General features: G+C 38.4%; 2 protein-coding genes across 3 annotated transcripts; one reads left to right on the top strand and one right to left on the bottom strand.

Moving 5' to 3' along the window:
* The first annotated feature begins 3,042 nt into the window (after positions 1–3,042).
* LOC124644285 lies at positions 3,043–8,699 on the top strand. Its single transcript, XM_047183556.1, has 5 exons — positions 3,043–3,238; positions 3,984–4,155; positions 4,565–4,784; positions 7,116–7,405; positions 8,212–8,699. The coding sequence occupies exons 2-5, from the start codon at positions 3,989–3,991 to the stop codon at positions 8,684–8,686; spliced, it is 1,152 nt and encodes a 383-aa protein (XP_047039512.1). The 5' UTR covers positions 3,043–3,238; positions 3,984–3,988; the 3' UTR covers positions 8,687–8,699.
* A 9,553-nt stretch (positions 8,700–18,252) lies between these two features.
* LOC124643962 (glycine-rich protein DOT1-like) lies at positions 18,253–23,621 on the bottom strand. Of its 2 annotated transcripts, none has more exons than XM_047183097.1 (3): positions 23,427–23,621; positions 19,100–19,515; positions 18,253–18,367 (listed from the first exon to the last, which is right to left on the bottom strand). In XM_047183097.1, the coding sequence occupies exons 1-2, from the start codon at positions 23,463–23,465 to the stop codon at positions 19,108–19,110; spliced, it is 447 nt and encodes a 148-aa protein (XP_047039053.1). In that variant the 5' UTR covers positions 23,466–23,621; the 3' UTR covers positions 18,253–18,367; positions 19,100–19,107. The 2 variants fall into 2 exon arrangements, with proteins under 2 accessions (XP_047039053.1, XP_047039051.1); XM_047183095.1 differs by lacking the exon at positions 23,427–23,621 and adding an exon at positions 21,038–21,194.
* Positions 23,622–27,100: the final 3,479 nt, after the last annotated feature.

The raw sequence follows: 27,100 nt of genomic DNA, 5'->3' as shown, positions 1-27,100 counted from the left end.
TACCCCCTTCTTCCAGTGGGTGTCGTAGAAGTCGACTAATGGAGAAAATTGCACCGAACACCAGTGCGAGAGAAGGAAAACTCGGAAAAAAAACCCTCTATCAACCCGTCTGGCCAGCGTGATAGCAGTAGGCTATATTCCTCTAATGTGCAGAACAAAAAAGCCACGGCCCCTAGTTCCCGGCAGTCCCGCTATTCCCGGTCACGGTGGCGACCGTGGTTACGGTGGGACAGGGGGTGCGAAGAATCTCCGGGTTACGGGAGGCCACCAAACACAACTGACTCTTGCGACGTACAACGGCCGCACGCTACGGCTTGACTCGCATCTGGCGCAACTCGAGGTGGAACTTGGGAAGATTAGGTGGCACATATTAGGGTTATGTGAAGTTCGAAGAGAGGGGGAGGACACCATAACCCTCGAATCAGGTCACCTAATGTACTTCCGAGAGGGAGACCAACAATCCCAAGGTGGCGTTGGGTTTCTGGTTAATAAGTCCCTAGCTGATAACGTTGTGGAGGTGTCTAGTGTGTTGAACAGGGTAGCGTACCTTATCATAAAGCTCACCGACAGGTATAGCCTCAAGGTAGTGCAAGTGTACGCACCGACCTCGACACATTCAGACGATGAAGTGGAGGATATGTTTGATGATATATCAAGGGCCCTCCACTTCACTACAAAGACCCATTACACCGTTGTCATGGGGGACTTTAACGCTAAAGTGGGAGTACAGATTTGCGGCGAATCGGCAGTAGGATCCCATGGATTTGGAAGCAGGAATCATAGGGGGCAAATGCTCGTCAACTTCCTTGAACGCGAGGGGCTCTTTTTGATGAACTCCTTTTTCAAAAAGCAGCCCCAAAGGAAGTGGACGTGGCAAAGCCCCGACACTATGACTAAAAATGAGATTGACTTCATCATGACGAACAAGAAGCACATATTCAGAGACGTCTCCGTGATCAATAGGTTTAATACCGGTAGCGATCACCGACTTGTCCGAGGCTCTCTGAATATCAACTTCAAGGCCGAACGTTTCCGTCTGATGAAGGCCAGGCTCCGACCAACACTGCTCCAAACCATGACAGGATCCGAAACGTTCCAGTCAAATCTGGAGAACCGATTTGCCGCCGTGGAAACCACAACAGACGTTAACCAGAACCACGAATATGTGGTTCGGATCCTCAGGGAGGAAGGTTCGAGATTCTGTAACATGCAGCGTAAGGGCAAGAAATCGAAGCTTTCGGAAGAGACATTAGGGCTTATGAAGAAACGACGTGAAAACCCGCCTGTCACTTCGTCAGCTAAGCGGGCTCTAAACCAAGAGATCAACAAGCACGTACGACGCGACCTCCGGTGCTCCAATACTCTTGACATTGAAAGAGCAATTGAGCTGAATCGGGGGTCAAAGGTGTTCGTACAATCTCTTGGAAGAAGCCACTTGACGAAGCTGACCACAACAAGTGGGGAAGTCGTTTCTTCGGTGCCGGCAGTCCTTTCGGAAGTGGAAAATTTCTATGGCCGGTTATACGCATCGCATGCATCTCGACCTGATCCCGGAAATGAGGATTCTAGAGCCACATTAACACGCCATTTCACCGAAGACCTGCCAGATGTCAGCAGTGGCGAAATCGAGATCGCTCTGAGACAGCTCAAAAATGGAAAAGCCCCTGGCGAGGATGGCATTACAACAGAGCTTTTAAAAGCAGGAGGTAAGCCCGTACTGGGGGAGCTCCAGAAGCTTTTTAATGCCGTCCTGTTTGAAGGGAGAACTCCAGAGGCGTGGAGTAGGAGTGTTGTCGTCCTGTTCTTCAAAAAGGGAGACAAAACCCAGTTGAAGAACTATCGACCCATTTCCCTCCTAAGCCACGTATATAAGCTGTTCTCAAGAGTGATCACGAACCGACTTGCGCGAAGACTCGACGAATTCCAACCACCGGAGCAGGCTGGGTTTCGGAGCGGATACGGCACTATAGACCACATCCACACAGTGCGGCAGATTATACAGAAGACCGAAGAGTATAATCAGCCCCTGTGTCTAGCATTTGTGGACTATGAGAAGGCCTTTGACTCGGTTGAAATCTGGTCTGTTCTGGAGTCCCTGCAGCGTTGTCAAGTAGATTGGCGATACATCCAAGTGATGAGATGTCTCTACGAAGCCGCTACAATGTCCGTCCAAGTACAGAATCAGCAAACAAGGCCCATACCGTTGCATCGAGGAGTGAGACAAGGGGATGTTATTTCCCCGAAACTGTTCACTAATGCAATGGAGGATATGTTCAAAACGCTGAACTGGAAAGGACGCGGCATCAACATCAATGGCGAACACATCTCTCACTTGCGATTTGCTGACGATATCGTCATCATGGCGGAAACGCTGCAGGACCTACAACAGATGCTGAACGACCTGGCTGAATCTTCTCTACGCATCGGCCTACGGATGAACTTGGACAAAACCAAGGTCATGTTCAATGAACATGTTCTACCGGAACCGATTGCGATACACGGCGCCGTTCTCGAAGTTGTTCGGAAATATGTATACCTCGGGCAGACATTGCAGTTAGGTAGAAACAACTTTGAGGACGAGGTGAATAGGAGAATTCAGTTGGGTTGGGCTGCATTTGGGAAGCTACGTCGAGTCCTAACATCGTCGAACTAAAACTTTTGATACTTATAAAAAAAAAGTTTAATAATTAAAAAAAAAATGTTTCGCACCTCTGGCCGTATAATGCAATATATCAAAAAATTTCAAATAATTCATAGATTGACTCCCTGAAAAATAATTAGGGCCAATTGTGCGAGACCGGAGATATGTCCTTTTATTCGTTCAGCTTCATACAAATTTTTGAATAAAAATTTCTCAAAGAGCCGTTTATGAGTCTATACTATAATTATACAATTTTAAAGTATGTATGTGGTCTTCCGAAAGATATTCAGGCGTAAAAGTCATCACTTTCGAGGTTACTAATCGGATGTCTATGAAACCCGAAATCCATCCCACAGTGCGACGCGAGGAATCTTGAAAAAAAATATTGGCAAAATGGCAACACTAAAACTGACAGTTGGTGCAGTTGTTTGATTGACAGAAAAGTGAAAAAATTTCGCAGAAAATGAGGAATCTATATTAAAAAATGCAATTTAATCGTTTATTATCATCACAATATTATTTATTTCAATTAAGTTATAATGTGTTATGTTTAATTATTTATTAATAATATTCAATTTGAGGTCACGATTTCAAAAGGTAATGATTTTAGTAGTTTGTTGAAAAACATACTGTTTTTGCTTTGTATAGACGCGTTTTCGCTGTAAAAACCTAGCTATCATAGTCAAAGTTAAAGAAAGAAACATTTTTTAAAGTAGGTTAGTTTTTAGAGCTTTTTCACGTCAGATTTACAAAAGTACAGCACCCCAAAACGCCCTCCTTTCACCACTTCCTAGTGGCTCCTTATCGCTGGAAAGAAGAGCTGGAGTACACACTTCCCAGCAAAATAGTTGAGCTTCAGAGAACCTTGATTAACACATTCATCTAGTATCAGTTTCTTTGTAATATTTGGTTCTATTCTAATGTGATGATGATTTACTCTTAGCCGATTATCTGGTGGCTATTCCCATATAAGTAGATTAGCCAGCCGCGCAGGACATATTATAGTGCACAAGCATCTGCGCAAACAGGTGCACTCACTATTCCTTCACTCTCATAGCCCAACATAACATAACTTGGTGTAATAAACAGTGTTAAGCAAAACTAAACAATGTATAAACTCTTTCATGTTCAACTCATCCATCTAGTTATCCACTTTTCTAAGTTTCCCATAGATTTATTCATATAATGCTTTCACTGTTGCAAAGCTACCCCCTTCCGATTAACGTAGGCTATATTTTATCTGGCTATGGAAAGAGCTTCTCCCACAACACGGGCAGAACTGCGGGAAAACAGATAGCTTACAATAATATCATTATTAACATGTTTTTTTCTGTTATTTCAGCAATAATGAGGAAAAAGGCGATTAGTATTAGCAGCGACAGTCACAGTGACGATGATGTACCTCTCCATTTAATAAAAACTAGCAAATGTACAGATGATCCCAATGCGTACGACAGCCTGTGTCAACGCAGTAATGAAGCATGTGAATTCTGTGATAGGATCTCTAAAACTAGGTAAGATCTAGTTATTTCCGATTTACCCTGGATAAGACCAATCATCACCTGCCTAGCCTTTTCCCAACTATGTTGGTGTCAGCTGCCACTCTAACCGGATGCAGCTGAGTTCCAGTGTTTGGACAAGGAGAGACTGCCTGTCTGACATCCTCAACCTAGTTACCCGGGCAACCCAATACCCCTTAGTAAACTGGTTGTCAGACTTACTGGCTTCTGACTACCCGTAAGAACTGCCAAAGATATTATAGTGCACAAGCATTTGCTTGAACACAAGAGCACTCACTATTCCTTCACTCTCATAACCTGATGGAACGGCAATCCGACACAACCAGAAAGAGATCAGGGCCAGCAATGTACTAAAATGATGATGACAATATGTTACTAACTAAAACTTCCTCTCCATTTCCAGATATTCCAGTTTAATCCACAACGCTAGTCATATAATCATTCCGCTGTTCAATCAGACAATCATTCGATGCCCTATATGTTTATTCTGCTTCACCAGTGAAGAGGACTTAGCTATACATAATGTTAGGAAGCATATCGAGCTCACCGCACCTAAGGTATCTCTAGTCAAGATTGAGAGTGATACTAGTGGATTAGATCATTCTAGATGTATTAAGATTGAGGTGAGTATGTTTATTAATTTATTTGTTTTATTTACATGACTTTTTCTTCTTCTTAGCGTTTATCCCGTCTTGTGACGGGGTCCGCTTTCCGTATCTTCTTCTTCCACTACGCTCTATCCTGGACATCTTCCTCTTCGAATTCGCAGTTTAATATTTGATTTACATGATTCCCAAACTTAATGACATAAATAAGAATTAGTACACTGCTAATGAAAGAAACTTTTACAAATACACACATCAAAAGTGTCTAGGGATCAAGCATTTTTATGCGGATTTCTTGAGATTGAGATGTGGCTTTGTAATAAATTTATGATTTTATAAATTTATATGGATCCTTTTTGGTGCATTTCATAATTTGAATCAGGAACTGTGAATCAAATTCGAGTAAAAGATGAAAATCAGCTGTCAATATTTTCCCTATAAACACATACAACGCATTGAAGACATTATTAGTGCTACTGTTTCCCTACTACTGATTAAAACCAACGTTATTATGGAGCGGCGACGTCATTTAAGCAGGGAAGAAATGCTCAGAGCCGTGGGAATGATAGAAGCTGGTTCCCGGCAACGTACTGTGGCTTTAGCTCTGAATACAAGTCAGAGTGTTATCAGTCGACTTTGGACACGTTACCGAAGCACTGGTACCGTAGCTGAGCGCCATGGAGGACGGTATCGCTGCACCACACGGAGACAAGACCGATACATTCAAATCTTAACTCGAAGAGCTCCAACAATAACCGCCATGATGTTAGCCGTGAGGCTTCATCACTCTTCAGGGAACTTAATTAGCGACCAAACAGTCAGAAACCGCTTGCATGAAGTGAACCTTCATTCCCGAAGACCGCTACGGGTACCACCTATAGCAATGCACAATCGTAGGATTCGATATCAATGGGCTCTTGAACACAGAAATTGGGCAGAAGAACAATGGCGTTTCGTGTGCTTTTCTGATGAGTCTCGTTTTGGTATGAGACCGGATACAAGACGTATACGACACTGGAGAACCCCTGGACGCCAACAGCGATTAAAATCCTGCCAGGAAGTCCATCCTTATAGTGGTGGAACCATCATGGTATGGGCGGGTATTTGGATCGGCGGAAGAACTGAGTTGATTTGGATCAGAAGCAACCTCAACGCTCAAATTTATGCTGAGACGATTGTATCAGACGTCATCGTTCCTCTACAAGTGCAAATCGGTCCCTTATTTCAGTTAATGCATGATAATGCACGACCGCACACCGCAAGAGTTGTAAGACAGACTCTCGCGGCAGCTAACATCAATGTCCTGCCCTGGCCTGCTCAGTCGCCAGACTTGAACCCGATTGAGCATGCATGGGATATGCTACAGAGAAGAGCTCTGCCGAATATGGAGGGTATCCAGTCGCAAGAAGACCTTTTTTTGTTGTTGCAACGAACATGGGCGGCCATTCCACATCGTGATTTGGATGAACTCATTTTGAGTATGCCAAACCGATGTTCTTGTGTTGTTAGTGTTCGCGGTAGAAACACGGATTATTAATTGTTTAAGTTACCCAATAAACTTTTAAAGAAAACTGTTATTTCAGTCTTTTTTTTCGAACTTTTGTGTTAGTGTTTCAAATGTCAAAAATCCCTTTATTAGGAAAATGGCAAATTTCTTTATTAGTGCAAAGGTGACTTGGTTTATCGTTACTGTGACAAACGAAAACACTTTATTTGATGAATCCTTAAAGAAAATTTTAATTAATATCAATCAGGAGAAAAGTTATTGCAAAAATATATGTTGATCCCTAGACACTTTTGATGTGTGTATATGTAAATAGTGTAGATTTGTCTGCATTTTGGATTTCTGAGTTTTGTTATTTTTATTGAGGTAGAGTATTTTTTTATTGATCGTCACGTCCCGTGGAAGTAAAGCCCGTACTGCTATAAAATATAGCCATGTTACTCGGGAAGAAATCGGACCCGGAGTTTCAGAGCCTTTTGGGTACAAAGAAGCAAAAAAATCTTTAATATATAAACTACATTACCCCTAATTAACATAAGCTATATTTTATCCCGGTACCGGCAGTAGTCGGCGGGACGCGATAGAAACAACCGGTTATTTCGAAATAAAATTTTTAAAAAATGAGTTTGAGATCAAACTATAAGGGCTGCGGAATTGTTCGCGCGAGTTACCGCGGCCCTGGTACATGGCAGGCCTACGACGGAACACGACGGTTTATAGTCAGTAAGAGTCTGAGACTCACTCACCGCTGCTAACCCACAGCGGGAGGGGTCATTTGATGATTTTTGACGTCGTTAAGATAGAAAAAAAAAACAAAATATAACATAATCTTTTATCTATTTCAGCAACCACAATTAAAGGAATCTCCCACCAATAGCATATTACCTACCAACCCATCGGACGTTACCAGCTCAATCAAGAACCGTCTAGTCTTCGAAGACGAGGACGATGACTTAATACTCTTGGACTGCAATCAGCTACTCAATGACTTGACAACTGATTGTAAAGTCAATATAGAGGTATTTGATACACCATGGATGAACGGTGAGGGGTATACCAAGAGTGTGCACTATGATGAGCTGGTGAACCCTGGCGTTTATAGGTGTAGGAAGTGTGGAAAAAGGTTTCCTACTAGGTGAGGATTATTTTTTTTAAAGCTAAAATGGTAAATGATCCGTTTGTGGGCACTTAACTCATTGTCTGTCTAGCCTTTGCCTAACTATGTTGGGGTTGGCTTCCAGTCTAACCGGATGCTGAATTCCAGTGTTTTACAACGAGCGACTGCCTATCTGACCCTCTCACCCAGTTAGCCGGGCAACCCCTACGTAATACTCTGGCTTCTGACTATCCGTAACGACTGCTGAAGATGTTCAAATACCAACCGTGACTTACAGTTTAACGTGCCATCCAAAACACAGTCATTGGTGTCTAAGATATACTTAGAAAGTACATACTAACTTAGAAAAGTTGCATTGGTACTTGCCTGACCTGGAATCGAAACTATACTCATATTTGAGAGGTTGATTCTTTACCCATTATCCTACTTATATTATAACTGTGAAAGTTTGTGAGAATGTATGGATGTATGTTTGTTATTCAATCACGCAAAAACGGCTGGACCGATTTGATTGAAATTTGGTATGTAGATAGGTGATACCCTGGATTAACACATAGGCTACTTTTTATCAACACACCACGCGGGCGAAGCCGCTGGCGGAAGCTAGTTTACCATAATAACGAATAATAAAATTTCTTTTTCGGTTTCTGTCTCTGGGACCCTAACCACCGGTACCTTGGACCCTGTGCCCGATATACCGATATCGGGCACAGGGTTCAAGGCCATCTATTTTTTATATTTTTAAATGTTTTTTTGTTTTTCTAATTTAATATTTTAAAATGTAACAATATGTTGATCAATAAATAAATAAACTTCTTTTTCAGATATGACGTGATAATCCACGAATCCTCTCACATTAGATTTAAAAATAGTCAAATAATTCTCTGTGTAAAATGTAATAAATACCTTCAAGGGGGTCGGAAAGACCTCAGATTCCACGAGTATATGTTTCACTCGAATATAGAAGAAAAACAATTATCTGAAGATAGTACCAAAAGGTTTTATGATGAAAATACAAAAGATAGAAGAAATTTCAACTCCGAAGTATTTACTTTCTGCGAAGTATGCTTTATATTTTGCAAAAATAGGGGTGTGATTAACTATGAATGCTTGAAGACTTTATGTGAAGTAGGTAAAAGGTATCAGTGTGATAAATGTGGGCAGTTATTCTTTGAAATTAAACTTGTAAGAAGATTGGTACAAAAGAGGGCTGGATATTCTGCACATAAGAAAAAAAAGAAAACTAATGAAGATCGTTTGAAAACTATTGTAAAGAGATTTAAAATAATGAAACATTGAGTTTGGTGTTTTATTTTTTTCTTCTTTGTAACAGCCCTTTCACACGGCAGTCCAGTTTTTTGCAGGATCCCGTTTGATCGCAAAAGATTATATTTGCTGTTGCTTTAAACTATTATATTATACGCTAATGTTCACACGAGCAAACCGCTTGCAGGATCGTGCAAAATGCTGTTCCCGTCGATTTGTGCAGTTCGGTTTTGTCACTGGAAACTGGATCGTTTGTCCAGTAAAAAGCGGGGTCCCGTTTAATGACACATATATTTCTATAGCAGTGTTCACACGGCAGTCCAGTTTTACGGGACCGGCCCTTTACTATGGATCCTACAAAACTGGACTGCCGTGTGAAAGGGCTGTAAATGTGTTGCTATTATTTAAATTATAGCAATTTAGAACGCCTGCCTCGCTAAAGTAGTAATGAGTGAAGACGCGCTGCAATTTTTTATCGTTATTATTTTATCAGGCACTTTTCCTTAGAATAATTTAAATGATTGCTATATCCTTTATTTATAAGATGTTTGAAGTTACAACTAGAAGTGATAAATTAAGTAGGTAAATATGTAACAATTATCTACGCAGTACATTGTTTCAGTTTTAACCTTGATTATGGTCCAAAATGAAATACTGGAATACTCTACGTAAAATAAACATGCAAACTGACTACTTTTGCACAATTTCTACTCACTGGAAAAAAAAATACCAGATATCAGAAAGAATGTCCGAAGCCGGCAGACAGAAGAGTATGGAAGAAGAAAACATGCTGCGCCGAGCCCAAATAAATTGGGATAAGGACTTGAGAATGATGATGCCGAGAGGTCACGAAAATCGTCTTTGGTCCTAGTGGCCCCTCTCTAAAAGGCAGAAGACGGCACGAAAGCTGAGGTTTTTAGTGGGTGCAAGCCCCACATAACCTCACCGTCTCCCCGCGGCGGTGTGTGTATGCGTCAGGCATTTTCCTCAGCTGAAACAAAAAAAAAGGAGGATGATGATGATGATGATGAGAAAGAATGGCAACCCTTCAAAAGGGATCACATATTTTCAAAACCCTGAGTGTAGCAACATGTAGGTATTTCCAGAGCTGCCTCTTTGGTCTAGTAGTCGCAAAGCACGCTTCTCATCACGAGGTCTCGGGTTCGATACCCGGGACAAAGCAGCCCGGAGCCTAGAAGTTCCGGGGCTGCGGGATTGTGTTCGAAAGAGTTACCGCGGCTCTGGTAGATACATAAAAGGCCTATGACGGAACACGACGGTTTTTAGAGTCAGTAAGAATCTGACACTCCCTCACCGCTGCTAACCCACAGCGGGAGGGGTCATTTGATGATTTTTGACGTCGTTAAAAAAAAACCTAGAAGTTGGTGGTTGATACACCCGTACGGAGAAACATTACATTGCGACAATCTTGTGAAATTAATCACCCGATTGTGTGTACTGCATATTTAGAACAAACACGTATTTGCCTAACTAATTATACCCGCGGGCTGACAGCCAAAACAACAGTTGTGATAATTATTTGTCTTATTTAATTGTAGTAGTCAAACATGGCTATTAAAAGGCAGATTGTTTCATATGACTCCATAGACTGCACGTCACGCGAGAGTTGATACGTCAATGAAAAACCTATATTTACAAAAATGAATCCCTATATACCTATATCCCTTGGTCACGCCATCACGTGTGAATTGCTGGACCGATTAAGATGAAAATTAGAGGGGAGGTAGCCTTAACATAAAGTAGGCATAGAGATAGGGTAGGTATATATAGTTTTTGTCACCATCCGGAAGCAGTTGCCTTGGGACGCGGGTGAAACCGCTGACAGAATCTGTGTTTTATAAAAATAAATACGTAAGTAGGTAATAGGAAATTTTAAAATGTCAAAGTACCCATCCGCGTGCTCTTGTCACTTGCGCATTTTAACTTGCTCCAGCTACATGCACCCTAAGAAAAATGCCTGTACCTGAAATATTTGACTCTTTACAAATTAAACTGACTGTTTGTCTGTCTTCACAGTTTAGCTGTCGAAAATAACATATTACTTAGGTACACTTTTCTAGAGCGTGGGAGTCAAGAATGTAGAATTCTTTTCACACCTTTCAAGGTTTCCGCAACCGTGAAACAGGTAATTTCGTAATACATGTAATTATAGATAGACTAGCTTCTACCGGCGGTTTCACCTGCGTCCCGTGGGAGCTAGAACCCGTACCTACCAGGATAAAAAGTAGCCTATAGCCTTACTCGATAAAAATGGGCTACTAACACTGAAATATTTTTCAAATCGAATTCCTGAGACCACTACTACTTTAGGAACTTTTACGTTCCTGAGGTATTGGGATTTATGAGCCCGATGAAACAGTCGGCCGACTAACAGTTTGCAGTGTGCTCTTAAGTTTATTAACTAATCTTTGCTTTTGCTATGCTGCTATGCTGCTTTGCTTTTTATAGCGCTGAAGAGTTTGTTTGCTAGAAAGCACTGAACTCAGGGCCTACCTACTGGTCCAATTTGAAAAATTATTTCAGTGTTAAATAGCCCATAGGTTTCCATAGGAAGCGACTGCGAATGAAACCATTGGAATTGTATAAAGCTAAAGAGTAGCTTTGTTTGATTGAACGAGCTAATCTTAAGACTCAGGTAGTGTTGCAATTTGAAATATATTATTTCTGGGTTAGACAGCTCATTTATCGCAGAAAGCTATAGACTTTTTTCTTATCCTGGCACCCTAGTACCTACCCTGGGCAGCCTGGTAGGTATTTAAAAGGCCCCCTAAAAATGCATTATGCGTCCTAAAAAGTGCACTGTTGCATCCCGCAGATATGAAAGAAAACAGACGAGTGTGACCGAGTGCAGCGAACTGCTCGCGTTAAGAATAGACATTATGCTTGGCGTTGACAAGAACAGCGATAGTGGAGACGGTGTTTGTGCTAAAACTATTGATTTTATTGTTTTAAATGGAGGAGCTAAATAGCAGCCGAGAAGGTTTTTCGATCAAAAAGGTTGACTGCTTGATTACCGCTAATTATAAAACAAAAGAAAATAAAATGTGTTTCTCACATAGGTATCAGCTCTCCGTTACACCACGAGTTAAGTAGCGCTTGGAGGATGTGATCATCCCAGTTCTTCAGTGTTCCAGAAATAACGGGTCCCCCCTCCTCCTCCCACCCTCCGGAGTTCTGGCTGTCATTCAAATATCTTTGGAAACCAATCTGATCATGGAGTATCGTGTAGTGCTCGGGTAACGTGAGTTGAGGAGGTCAGATGGGCGGTCACTCTATGTAGAACACTGAGACTGGAAGCCGACTCGAACGTTGGGAAAAGGCTAGACGGATGATGAACTATCTCTTGCACACACGTCTCAAGGGAACTGCTCCCCGCACCAGATACTAACTCTCATCCGTATTGATTTAGTTGCTTTCTATTTACTAGTCCGTGACAACAGTCAAAGAATTTTCAAGTTAGTTCAGTAATTCCAGAGACTTTAGGGTCCAAACAAACAAAAAAATCACCTTTATTAAAATACAAGCTGTTGATTTGCATCCGTGCCATATTTAAGGACGTAATTATGCTAATGATTCTCGACACAAATCAACAAAAAAAATTGGCACGTAATTTTTTTTAATTTTTTTTTCGGAATTCCGTCAATGTCATCTAGCCGTATTTAAACTTGGCGCGTGTGTTACTGGCCTTAAAACCGTGCTCCGCCCTCACACAAACGCAAACACAAAGCATACGCAACGATTATTCATAAATTTCATTCATAAAATTGGATTGCTTCTGAAATACAACGACATTACAATGACAAAAAAAGCAGTGCATATTAGCTATTTCCCGTCAACTGTAATTCCTATCGATTATTTACGTATTCTATGTCCTCCTCCTGACGTATGGCACAAATGCAAATCAACACCTTGTAGAATAGATAAGCGACTCCATTCATTTCTTCGTCTCGTAGTCAATGTAAAACGAAGAATATAAGCCAGTACGGGATCGCACGTTAACAAACCTAGTGCGTAACACAAAATAATAAAAATAATACACATAGACAACTAAATAACTATAGACAATCTTAACAGGAACTTGTGAGTCACTACAGGTTAAATTAAAAAGTATTCTATCTATTTCTTGTTATAAATAAGCTTATTTCGTGTTTCTAAATCTTTAATTTATTTAAATTATACTTTTTACTGGTTCATTTTACTAAATATTTGTACAAAATAAAAAAATCTGACAGTTAAAATTTTCCCGCGTTTTTCAATGTCAAACTTTGTTATTTTAAAAAAGTTTAAGTGAATTTAAAATAGTGAAGTGCACGATTAAGTCAGTGTGTGGACAGATAATAAATAAGTTACGGTTTTACGGTTTTTTGTGGTGTTTTCTTCTCTTTTTGTTTTTTTATTTTTTATTTATCTTTTGCGTTCAGTTAATACCTACTTACTTTTATGCTTATATATCTGAAAGCTTATAATTTAGGTAGCGGTTCTATACGGGCGATTAAAAAGAATCTATGTAATTTTTGCAAAAATAAATGATTAATTGTTTGTTATTTTTGTATTCGGACAGATGATATCATGAAATGCAAATGGGGACATTTATGCTCGTGCTAAGCACGTGCACATCAGATGCATTTGAAATTTATTTCAGTGCAACTGTTCGATAAATATATTCAATTGGGTTTGTTATGAAGTTACATTATTATTGATAAATTATATTTCTTTTGTCATTTGGTTTGCTTGACACGTTAATCTCAGAAAATACTGGACCAATTTGAAAAAATTTCAGTGTTGGCCCATTTATCGTCAATTTTTTATCCAAGTACGCAGATCAGATCCTCCGGGACGTAACCGGTGACACCTTAGCAGAAGCTAGTGCCTGTGGTAAGAAGAACAGAAATAAATTATGTTCAAAAATTATAAAACGGTGAATGTGATATATAATGTGATATGTTTCCATACATTCAAGGGATTTAAATGGGTTTATGTTTTAATAGGTCTAGGTAAATCTATATGGTCTTCTGATTCAAGCACTTCATCTTACGATCGGAACTTGCTTTTCTCAAATATTATCATGTCGTAAAACTTTCTTGAGTGCTTTCTTATAAGAATAGAATAGAATACATGAAGATAACTTTATTCTACAGAAGGATGATAAAAAACGTCACTGACTGATGACGGAATAAACGATCAAAACATCACGTTTGTTGTATAGGAGCTACGTAAATAATTATATGTTTTGAGTATGTTTTGTTATAGCTGCAGCATATACATCATCATCTGTGAAAATTTGAAAATTAAAGCTGTTTAACTGTCACGGTTGATGCGATATAACCTGGTGAAAGACGGACTGACAGACGGACGAATCTTAGTAATAGAAAGGGTCTCATTTTATCCTTTGGACTTGGAATAGAGAGTGAATTGCACACTCTCATTATGATGCTGAAAAATAATCATGGAACACTAAAATAACTATTATGCTTATGCACGTTTTGCAATATTGTGAAATAGTAGACAGACATCTTAAATCTATTTGCAGTGAAGATGACAATGCGTAGTGTCGAATGCGATGCAGTTTATAACCTCTAGTCGTGTTGATGTATTTAATCATTTAATTTATGTTTTACGCTCTCATTAAGAAGGTTTTAATCATCATTATGTACTACTAGTTTATTACCACGGTTTTGTCTAGGTATAATTAAAAAAATATTTAATTAATAATACACTCACTATTTTCATGTTTATAATAGAAATTGAAACCTTTGAGTCATTCCTAAGGCGTTTGAACAACTGAAATTCAAAATAAAAAACTTAATTTGCACGACATAAATATCTAAAGAACTCAAATGAATTCACTCAAATTATTCTTTATTTAGTTAATTAAGTTTAATTTAGTTTATTTTAAAAATAAGAAAAAAAATCCAAATAAAAAAAAAAAAACTAAAATTCACTCAAATATTATATTTTTTTACTTGTAAAAACCTACATTAATCTTAAAAGGTTATTTATAGCCCTATACAGAAAACCAGTAATAAAATTTTGCAAAAGAAAAAAAAACAACGAAAAATCTCCAAACTTTCGGCATACCACACCAAAAAGTACTAGGCGCCCATAAACCGTTAGAGTAATCGATCAAAGCTCAATCAACGATCGATCAACCAGGAAGCTTAGTTCCAACAATCAATTGGGGTCAATATAAATAATGCCCGGGTCGGCTCTTGGCGGGCTAGCTCAGTTAAATGTCAGACGACGCTTGCCAGCTAGAAATAAATAGAATTATCGAATTTTGAGGGCACAGCGAAGAGAGATATGACTTTGCTTGATGAAAGAATGTGTTTAAATGCCATTTTTTAAGATGGCAAATATGCTCTAAAGTCAAAGTCAACACCTTTATTGATTGAGGCTAAATAGATTAGCACTTTTTTTCGTAAAAATTACAAAAGGGCATCCCCAAATCGCCCCACCTTCACCGCTTCCTAGTGTTATGGCTGGAAAGAAGAAGCGGTGAAGAACAAACTTCCCAGCAACACAGCTGTCTATTACAATTTAATTAATCGTCATCATATCCTGAGCCTTCTCCCAATTATGTTGTGGTTGACTTCCAGGCTAAACGGATGCAGCTGAGTAGCTACCACTGTTTTACAAGGGGCGATCTCTATCTGACCTCCTCAACCCAGTTACCCAAGAACCCAATACCCCTGGGTAAGACTGGTCGTCAGACTTACTGACTTCTGACTACCCATAACGACAGCCAAAGATGTTCAAACATAGGCTGTTAATCAAAAAAGGAAATACAAGGTGTGAACAGCAGCAAACATGACATAAACTTTAGTCATTTAAGTACTAAAAACTCCTTCAGTTGAGATTATTCTGAGCTAAAACATTTACACGTTAATTTCTAATGAAGATTTGAATTAATCTAAATGCGATTACGAATGACATGACGTTAACAAATGAGCTTTATACGCCCTCTTCGGTTTGTTCTACATAAATCTTTGAAACATTGTAGTTTTGTATGTAGGAATGCCTTTCGTTACAACACTAACACTATGTTATTTCGATCTTTTTGAGAAACATGTTCTATCTCAATGCAACCCTGCAAAGGCCTTGAAAATCACCCAATGTAAAAAAAAAAACTGTTACTTATTTTAGTTTTCAAAACATTTTTTTGCAAATAATTCTTACTACTGAAATAATTGGCGTCCACGGCCGATTTCGGCCACGGCGGCTGTTCTCATTTAAGGAGATCAGCCAGCTGCGCAGGACATATTATTATAGTGCACGATCATTTGCTTGGACACAAGTGCACTCCCTATTCCTTCACTCTCATAGCCCGATGGGACGGCAATCCGACACGACCGGAAAGAGATCACTACTGAAATATTTATTTAATCACTCTACGTTACGTTGCGTAGTGTTTGTTCGTTAAATACTTCAGAAATAAATCGTTGTTATTTATTTTCGCAACTACAACACTGATCAATCAAGTCTTTATTTTTACTCTTACTGTAGTTTAATAATGTTTTTAACATTATGTACAGAACTGGTTCTTCAAACCATACAGACAGAATTGTGTTCCATAATTTCTTTTTCAAAGCAAAAACACATAGGAAGCAGTGAAGTACGGACGTATTGGGCAGTCTCTTGTAAACTTGACTTGGTGGTAATTTTCAGCCTACATTAAGTAAATGACCTTTCATTGCACTACAAACTTTACCTTCTATCTTTCAAAAAAAATTGGTCCTAACTTCATACCTAGCCTTTTGAAGCACAAGAAATCAAGAGAGTCGTCAACCGTGCGCGTTGTCACCTGCGTATCGATGACACACATATATTATTGGCTGAAGTCCTAATTATCAATCGTTGGCTGTCACGGCAATATCTTACGCAATTAAAATGACATCAAATATGTATACTGCCCATGTCATTTGGCATCGTAAATAATATATCGATTATTTTTCATTTTATTTATGTTTGAGGATTAATGTACTTTAAATTACTTATGTATTAATCATAATTTGCTAACCTCTTTAATACACCGACAAACTTGATTAAAATAGTTCGATAGGAATCATTGATCACTGTGTTGAGAAGGTTAGATAGGCAATTGCTCCATATAAAGCACTGGTACTCAGCTGCATCCGGTTAGACTGGAAGCTGACTATAACATAGTTGGGAAAAGGCTCGAGAGATTATGATAAATATTTCGACACAAACTCCATTGTCTACTATATTGTATCGTCAATCGTCTACTACTTGAATCAAGAACCAACACAAAAAATATCACACATAAAAATCCTTCACCAGAGAAAGAAAACACCACACAAAAAAAAACCGTAACACCGAAAAAAAACCGTAAACATCGACACATCTCTACACAAATAACCGCCATATTTAAATTCAAATAAAGTGTAATATAAATGCGATGAATAACACTCGTTCAGACTCGGAAAGTGATAGTGCATCCAGCTCTGAAGAGGATCTAGACTCAGGCATCGCGGAGGAAACTTCAGAAACGAGAAAAGAGGTCGACTGCATGGATTTATCCGAGTTCTTCGGTTATTGGTAAGTATAATCTGTAGTAAATTGACGTTTCTAGTGTTGTGATGTCCTTTTACCGGTGTTTACCGGAAAACCGATAAATATTTCGTAAAACTTGTTGTTATATTGTTTTGTAAGCATTGTATGTATTGTGTAGGAACACCCTTCATTACACCATTTCATTTTACGCCTAAAAACTTAAAAAACGGCTTTGTAATGTTTCCAGATGAGGATTAAAAATACCTGCCTTCCATTCATTTAACTGATTTTGACTAATACTTACGTCATGTTACTATTTATTCTGGTTTACACCTAAGAAGGAAAAAAAAATGTATGTTCCTACAGATGCTGTCTCACCCGCTTTCCGCGCGAACTTTTCTATACTTACGAGAAAACATTTACTTTAAAGAACATCCTTTAAAGATTCTAAGCCTTCTTCGTGTATATACATAGTATACATTATCTGTATATCTATCTACATGCCTATCTCCAATAGTTAGCTGACTCTCTTGAACAAATGTTCGTTCGCATTTTAGTAATGTTAAAAGGTGTGCGTTAAGCGCCTGAACTATTAATACGATGATGTGTTTCGCCAGCTCAGTGCTATTCGTTTTTGTTAGGCGTTTATTTCTTTTAGTTTGTCTTTATTTGTAGAAAATTGTGCTTTTGTGACTTTATAACTTGTAACTAAATTATTTTTAGCTGAACTTAAAGCCTTTTTCTGTTATATTTTACACCTTATAAAATACTCGTACTCAGCTGCATCCGATTAGACTGGAAGCCGAACAAAACATAGTAGGGAAAAGGCTCGGGAGATAATTCAACCAAATCGTTTACGTATCTAAAAAGTAAAGAAAGGTGGTGTCCAAAAAAGAGATGATAAAAAAGGCATCAGCCTTTTTAGACTGTAATCAATATGTTTAGTAACTAACTTTACTATTAAAATAAATTATTATGATGGCTACAAGTTACTTAAAGAGCTATGGGACTGTCATAGATATATCTAAAACCAACGTCAAAGGTGAAAATAAACAAATAAAAGATCATTTAAAAAATAATACAAAATTATATTTACAACTATTTTAAGTATAGTACGTAGTAGATTAGTTTCCGTCCAACGATTTTTTTTAATTTTTATATTAACGTGTACAGTTTTGTTACCTGTAACAAAAACAAAAAAATATATTACTAACATCCCTACTAATATTATAAATGCGAAAGTAATTCTGTCTGTCTGTCTGTTACGCTTTCACGTCTAAACCACTGAACTGATTTTAATAAAATTTGGTACAGAGATAGAGTTGACCTTGAGAAAGAACATAGGATAGTTTATATCCCGGACTTTTAAAGAATTCTCTTGGAAACGGGATATAACCGAACACTACGCGGGCGAAGCCGCGGGCGGAAGCTGGTTAATTATAATTCATTGGCAATGCTTGACTTTACATGGGGTTCCGAGTTCCATTCAAAGTTCTGGCCAAAATAGCTTTGTAGTTTTCAAAAACATTTGCACATCGGAGAGCACGTTGATGTTGGTCCTGCTTGTGATCTCTCTCCGGTGGTGTCGGATTGTTGTCCCATCGCGCCACGAGAGTGAAGGAATTCAACTGTGTCGGTATAGTATTCAAATATGTCCAGCACCGACCTCAAATAAAAATAGGTGTAATAACTTGGGAATGATTTACAAAGATAAAGATTCATTTATTGCATAACTGTGTACATATTGATGTTAATAAAATACAATAGATTATAGCCCAACAGTCTATCCAAGTCGAACAAGCAATATTAAAAGAAAGTAGAGAAAAAAAACACAGCTCCGTGATTTTATTTAAAAGCATTCTAGGAAATTCTCTAGAGTACTTAAGGAGGTACCTACTTAAAACTTTTACTCACCAGATAAATCAGCCGACAATATGAACCCCACCGCCCCCATTGTTTCCATCGACAACGTGCACTCCGCCCCCATAATCTACATGATCGACTACATTCACTCCTCCCCCGTAGCCACTATTATCTACCACGTGAACCCCACCCCCGTAGTCTACATTATCTACTACGGATACACCGCCCCCGTAGTCTACATTATCAACTACTGACACACCGCCCCCATAATCTACATTGTCTACAACGTGAACTCCACCGCCCCCAAAATCTACATTATCAACGACATGAACGCCCCCGCCTCCGTAGTCAACATGGTCGACGACGTTAACTCCGCCCCCAAAGTCTACATTGTCTACAACGTGCACTCCGCCGCCGCCCCCGAAGTCAATACCGTCGACTACATTGACGCCTCCCCCGAAATCGTCCTGGAAAAACAAAATACTTTACTTTATATAATACAAAATACATTACAAATAATTAGTCGGCCGATGGTTGCTTTGAGCTCATAAATTAGTATGAAGATGAATGGAAGTACACACGTAAAAACGGTTAGGTATTTGTTCGGTATCAGACCGACTAATAACCTTGATAGAATTCACGATTTTCTAAAAAAAAAGTATCTATTTTTTTTTGCTATCAAAGGCCGACTAAAGACAGTGTCTACTGTGTGCGCGCAGAATAAATGTGACTCCCATTCGTACAAACTTAGGACAGCATAGGTCTACTACTCTAGGTCTACTCTACGTCTCTACCGCGCCGTTTATTTCTGTTTAGATTTCATGTTTTTGTTTTTATCAACCTTTGAATTTATTATTAAAAATAAACTGTACATTATTTTAAAGTTAAATAAATCTATATTTACTAAATACAAAAAAAAAAAACTGAAAACTAATAAAGGGCGTCGAAAAATTTATTGGTCACTCTGTCACCCGGTACCCAAAAGGCTGGCTGCATTGCCACGTTGAATGGCAATGCTTCAACGTTGGGCAAAATAAAAGCCAGCCCTTGGTTACCGTCAGAATCGCTATTACTCCTCACCGATCCCCTCGAAATACAAATAGAGATTTGCTACCTAATTGCTACCCTCGCGGTTTTGAAGATATTCAGCATCGAAAGGTGACAGCCATTCTGAAATCAGGATGGCTGTCAATGTGAAGAAACGGCGCATTATTGAGGTTTTTTTTTCACCCAGAGTTTATCTACCTTTTGTTTTCTTTTATTTGTTATTGCTTCTTTTTGTACGTACTAAATAAACGTTTTTCATCTAACTATCTAGTTAATCACAACAGGAAATTATAGCAATCGGATATCAAATAAAACGTACTTTGCCCTTTGTCACATTTAGTCATAACTGTTTACTATGAATTTTCACGTAAGTATAGGTAAGTTTCAAAGTACAAGGAAAACAGATGTTTTTATTGTCAGTGCAAATGGGCTTACACACAAGTATTAGCTCACTTGATTTCGAGTGATAAAACATAGGTGGAAACCTACTAAATGATAAATATCGATACATGACAATTTCACCATTAGGAAACACTATTTATTTAATACACTATGAAAGACACGACACGATCAATTAAAGAAATTAATCTTAAAACCTGAATATTTTCAATGAAAAAACTGAAGGGGCAGAAAAAGTAGAACAATCACAGTTGGTGGACGTTTCCAAGAAACACTTGCTTATCTAGCTCAGCCGTATCAAAACATGAGGAAAAAGAATACAAACTAAATATTGTTCATATTATTAATATGTTGCTGGGGAGTTTGTTCCACCATTTCTTCTTCCCAGCAAAAACACATAGGAAGTGGTGAAGGGCGGGCAAATTGGGGGCTGCCTTTTGCAAAGACCTTCAAAGTGCTGATTTTCAGCCTGTTTTAAATGTGATTTTGGTTTTACGCACAAAAAACATAACCCATCTTACAGCAGTCGGATAAAAAACATACCTGAATACCATCGACAACATGGACTCTCTCGTCACCCATTTTAAAATTTAATTTTGTTAAAACAATATTACTTCGACTGTTCACAAATACTTATCGCGGTGGACTGGATAGATAAAGCTATCGATGTTTCATACTCACATTAGTACTTCAATAGATAAAGTGTTTACAGGTGTGTAATCTTGAATCACGATAATACTGATTGATTGGTTAAACTGTGGAGTTAAGACTTATTATTAAGTCATTTGCAGCTCGCGCCAAACTTAATGGCGGTCCGCAATTAACTTCAGAGAAACTCTAACCGGTCTAACATGATTATACCTGGTGTCATCATCATCATCATCATCCTCCGAGCCTTTTTTCCAACTATGTTGGGGTCGGTCAGTCTAACCGGATGTAGCTGAGTACCAGTGCTTTACAAGGAGCGACTGCCTATCTGACCTCCTCAACCCAGTTAACCGGGCAACTCAATACCCCTTGGTTAGACTGGTGTCAGTGTGTGTACTTACTGGCTTCTGACTACCCGTAACGACTGCCAAGGATGTTCGATGACAGGCGGGACCTACAGTTTAACGTGCCCACCGAAACACAGTCATTGGTGTCTAAGATATACTTAGAAAGACCACTATACTATGCTACCTTCATGTCATAATTGCAAAAGGACAGGTCCTCAAAACCCCCCCTTAACTACTTCCTAGTGTAATGGCTGGAAAGAAGAAGTTCTGAGTCACCATTAACGTTGGCACGAAGTATACAAATCTATACTATCTTATTATAAAGTTGAAGAGTTTGTGTGTTTGTTTGCTTGCTTGAACGCGCTAATCTCAGGAACTACGGGTCCGATTTGAAAAATTCTTTCAGTGTTGGATAGCCCATTTATCCAGTAAGGCTAAAGGCTACTTTTTATCCGGGCCCGTGCCGAGGTTCCCAAGGGATGCGGGTGAAACCGCTGGCAGAAGCTAGTCAATTATAAAGTCGTGGAGTCTATCTGCCAGTAATCGCCTTACAGTCAACTAGCAGTTGATTTTGAAGGTATTCATGTAAATAACATCATAGAACTTTGTAAGGCCCTTGTGCACACTAACGGAGAGTCGCACTAGTTAACTACATACAACGATAACTGAGCCATTTTTAACCGACTTCCCAAAAAGGAGGCGGTTCTCAATTCGGCCGGTATGTTTTTTTTTTTTTTTTTTTTCTATGTATGTACATCGATTACGCCGAGGTTCATAGACCGATTTACGTGATTCTTTTTTTGTTCGACGCGGAATAGTTGCCAGTTGGTCCCATAGTCATCAGGTCATGGATCTGATGATGGAAACCCTGAAAAATCGAGGGCAACCTTCGAAATTTGTAGGCATACATAGGGTAAAAACTTGACACTCAGGTGTATGCCTCAGAGCACTATTCAACAGTGAAGGTTTGGAGCTAACCTGATGATGGAGACCAGAGAGGGTCAAGGGAACTCGACAACTGAATATGTAAACAACCTCGTGTTTGGGCTTATATTATTTGTATTGACGAGACCTTTGCAACAGTGAAGGTTTGGAGCTGACCTGATGATGAAGACCAGAGAAGGTCGAAGGAACTCAACAACTGAATATGTAAAATACCTCGTATTTGGGCTTAAATTATTTGTATTATACGGATAGTGACAACTATTCGTATCACTGAAAAGCTGTAAATAAAAAACTTTTTTACAAAAAAATTAAACCGACTTCCCAAAAGGATTGGCTTTTTAGTGTTTTGGGAAGTCGGTTTAATTTTTTTGTAAAAAAGTTTTTCAATTGTCAGATCGTCGATGTGAGCAATGCGCGGCAAGTATACGGCTGGTTATGGTTTGGTTATCTACCGAGTGCCGATCTTAATTGTCGGCCGATGGTTGGCCGACAGTTTAGCAGTCTCTTATCTAATTTTTAAGGGCTGTACCTGATCGTTGTTATGTGCGCACTACCGTTCGTCTCCTGAAGTAATGAACCCGCAAAAGTTATGCACTAAAAAAATATATGAATTCTGAAAATTACATGCTTATTTGAATGTTAAGTGTTTCATGATTACCAAAAATTTTATCATTTTTTTGGGTTTGTGAGGATAATTTTTTTAAGTCCGACTAAATATTTATTAAATAAGATTTTATATTAGACGCATCCCGTGGGAACTTCTTCCCGTACCGGGATAAAAAGTAGCCTATAGCCTTCCTCGATAAATGGGTAGTTCCTGAGATTAGCGCGTTCAAACAAACAAACTCTTCAGCTTTATAATATTAGTATAGATTCAACCCGCGAAGTGTGAGACCTAGAAACCTTGAAATATCTTTTTAAATCGGACCTACAGTGATTAGGATTAACACGTTAAAACAAACTGTTCAGCTCTATATTATAATTTAAATTACCTGGTCTTGACAACAAACAAATAGGCATTGTAGACACATGTTTTCTCCACAAAGTTACAACTCACGAAGCTATTTACATATGTACACAGCACACCACTACACTCGGTACAGAGTACAAAATACAGTAGATATATTACAAATGACTGTTTCCTACATTTTATCAAATAACAAATTATCTAGTTAACACAGAAAAACCCGATATATATTGTTGGGAGGTGAGTTTACAGGGTGTTCAATTTATATAAGTCACTAATTTCCATTTTCCTTCATCAAGGTGAAATATGTAAATAATTTCTTGTGGCAAAACCTACCAATGTATTATCTCCGTCACCCAAAGGTAGACTGTAGGTAGAGAACGCTTAAGGTACTAGGCACGCTATCGTACAGTCAGCACCAAAAGTCGATGAACAGAATCAACATGACAAAACACCTGTTCACAATAAAATGCCATAAGTTATAGTCGCAACTAGGAAACAAAATAGACTGTACACCAGAAACTTACAAAAGTCGTTAAACACGAGTATTTCAAAAGTATCTGTGCACTAGTATTCCTAAAGTCGTTGTACACCATCAATCCAAATGTCGCTGAACATCATTGTATCAAAAGTCACTAAACAGCAGTAAATACAAAATTAGGTTAACAAAGTATATTTTTAATGTTGCCGTGTGTTAATGTACTTTTGACGCTAATGTTGTTCAGCTACTTTTGGGACAGTACTTGCATGACCTTAATAATGTATGTTAACACGTTAGTATCTATTTCAATAATTTTAATAATTATTTTGGAAATACACTCTTTTGCAAAAAAAGCGGGCACCTAGTTGCGAAATCTTAGTTTTAAGGACTTTACGTGTATTTTAAAGGGTTTTAATGATTGTAGTATGTTTCTAGCATCAAAAGGGTTAGCCAAGCATGCGTGAGAGTGTATTCTAAATTTGAATTTTGTACAATTGCTAAGAAATTGATTAAACCTTGTTTTGGACTAATTGCTGGCAGAAAGTTCGTCGGTGTTTTGAAAAGTTTTTGAAGTGATTTTCAGAAAACTGATAATGCAGTTTTAATTAATGAATAATGTACCTTTTTGTTAGATAAAACATTTTTGAAAAACTATGCGTATTTGATAAAATTTTCACCTGCTCTAAATGGGCTATACTGATGATTGATGGCAATGTTAAGAGTTTCGGTATTTTAGTGTAAAGCGTTCTTCTGTTTAGATATTATACCCACGTGTTTTAAAATATCGCTTTTTCGTAATTAAACACTATTTAGAGGAGTATCAGTACATTGGGCTGCGACAAAACCAATTTAAAGTAAGCAGTGCCGATCACAACTCGTCTCCTTTCGGACTTTAACATTTTTAAAAATCTTGAAATTCTACAAAATACAGAAAATAGCGCATAGACTGTGAGCACGAGGTCTTAAGGTCTCGTAATCACTGATTTTCAAACAACCTCGTCTCTTGGGAAACTCCGTAGACCTCCGAAGATCTATGAGTCTGAGCGTTCAAATAGCGTGTTTTCATCCCACTGACATTTTATTAAATAAACTTGCCTGCACCGAGATTTCCTAGCATCTACAGCACTTTACTGCTTAAATCATAACAATAATTGGTTATCTGCTCATTTCTTAAGAAACATACGTTTGGTCAATACTTTTGAATTCTTGACTCCGTTTCAGCGAAATCATCGTTTAGTAACCCGATACCTATGGAGTTATAGAGAGCTTCAACGCAGCGATAATTAGACTTTTTAGATAGCTTAAACCCTCCTCATCATTTTTCATGTGGTTAATTTTAACATTTATCACAAAATTTGGTATTTTTTAATGTCAAAGTACGATAGGAGACGAGTTGCGATCGGCACTGCTTACTTTAAATTGGTTTAGTCGCAGCCCAATGTACTGATACTCCTCTAAATAGTATTTAATTATGAAAAAGTGATATTTTAAAACACGTGGGTACAATATTTAAACAGTAGAACGCTTTGCACTAAACTACCGAAACTCTTAACATTGCCATCAATCATCAGTATAGCCCATTTAGAGCAGGTGAAAATTTTATCAAATACGCATAGTTTTTCAAAAATGTTTTATCTAACAAAAAGGTACATTAATCATTAATTAAAACTGCATTATCAGTTTTCTGAAAATCACTTCAAAAACTTTTCAAAACACCGACGAACTTTCTGCCAGCAATTAGTCTAAAACAAGGTTTAACCAATTTCTTAGCCATTGTACAAAATTCAAATTTAGAATACACTCTCACGCATGCTTGGCTAACCCTTTTGATGCTAGAAACATACTACAATCATTAAAACCCTTTAAAATACACGTAAAGTCCTTAAAACTAAGATTTCGCAACTAGGTGCCCGCTTTTTTTGCAAAAGAGTGTATTTCCAAAATAATTATTAAAATTATTGAAATAGATACTAACGTGTTAACATACATTATTAAGGTCATGCAAGTACTGTCCCAAAAGTAGCTGAACAACATTAGCGTCAAAAGTACATTAACACACGGCAACATTAAAAATATACTTTGTTAACCTAATTTTGTATTTACTGCTGTTTAGTGACTTTTGATACAATGATGTTCAGCGACATTTGGATTGATGGTGTACAGCGACTTTAGGAATACTAGTGCACAGATACTTTTGAAATACTCGTGTTTAACGACTTTTGTAAGTTTCTGGTGTACAGTCTATTTTGTTTCCTAGTTGCGACTATAACTTATGGCATTTTATTGTGAACAGGTGTTTTGTCATGTTGATTCTGTTCATCGACTTTTGGTGCTGACTGTACATGGTGTGCATTTAGTTCTAAATAAATTAAAACTGTGTACTAGTGTTATTTATGTGTACTAGTGTGACGCTTGTATGTGGTGGTGTCCGATTGTCGTGGCATCGCGCATTCAGTGAAGGAATAGTGAGTGCACCTGTGTCTGCGTAAATGCTGGTGCACTATGTCCTACGCAGTTGGCTGATCTTCTTGAGCTCGAGAACAGCCCTCATTTCTGATACTCGTCTTGGATATCACTATTATTTTTTTACCTCCCCACTCACAGTCATTTAATGATTACGTAAGTCACTCCTTAGTGACGGAATGTCATACAAATCCTTCACTAAGGAATGGCTTAAGTAACCATTATATGTCTCTGAGTGGGGAGGTTAATCATATAAGGAATTTTCCAAATCAGTCCAGGCGTCTTCGAGAAATCGCGTAAAACAGACAAGACAAACATCTGGATATTTTTAAACCACGGGCGTCGGGTGTCGAGATGACTCCCGACCACCGTTGACGTAGATTTGACGTGGCTAGAATCATCGTCTTCCTCAAATAAAGTCAGCAAACCCCAGCGCGGCTAGAGCCAAGACCTGTTGGGGCTGCGGGATTGTCCAAAAGAGACCGCGGCCCTGGTACATCAAGGGCTTAAGAAGGAACATGGTAGGTTTTAGTCAGTAAGAGTGACACTCCCGTACGCTGCACCCACGGCGGGAGGAGTCATTTGATGAATTCCCACCAAAAAAAAAACTAAAAAAGCCACTTCCTTTTTAGGAAGTCGGTTAAAAACACCCTCTAACACCTGAATCACCTACGTAGGCAACATATTTCATATTGAGCAACATGATATACTAGGAATTCCTTATCTCAATCAATCGAGGCATCATTGAAGTTTGA

This window comes from Helicoverpa zea, chromosome 29, assembly GCF_022581195.2.
Source record: "Helicoverpa zea isolate HzStark_Cry1AcR chromosome 29, ilHelZeax1.1, whole genome shotgun sequence".
NCBI lineage: Eukaryota > Metazoa > Arthropoda > Insecta > Lepidoptera > Noctuidae > Helicoverpa > Helicoverpa zea.
Note: the sequence above shows the minus strand (reverse complement) of the source record. Positions and strands in the feature narration are given on the sequence as shown.

Coding starts and splice junctions, on each gene's coding strand:
- LOC124644285 (XM_047183556.1), top strand. CDS start 3,989: ATGAGGAAAAAGGCGATTAGTATTAGCAGCGACAGTCACAGTGACGAT. Junction 4,156..4,564: donor GATAGGATCTCTAAAACTAG/GTAAGATCTAGT, acceptor CTCCATTTCCAG/ATATTCCAGTTTAATCCACA. Junction 7,406..8,211: donor GGAAAAAGGTTTCCTACTAG/GTGAGGATTATT, acceptor CTTCTTTTTCAG/ATATGACGTGATAATCCACG.
- LOC124643962 (XM_047183097.1), bottom strand. CDS start 23,465: ATGTGTCTACAATGCCTATTTGTTTGTTGTCAAGACCAG. Junction 19,516..23,426: donor TTGTTTGTTGTCAAGACCAG/GTAATTTAAATT, acceptor TTGTTTTTCCAG/GACGATTTCGGGGGAGGCGT.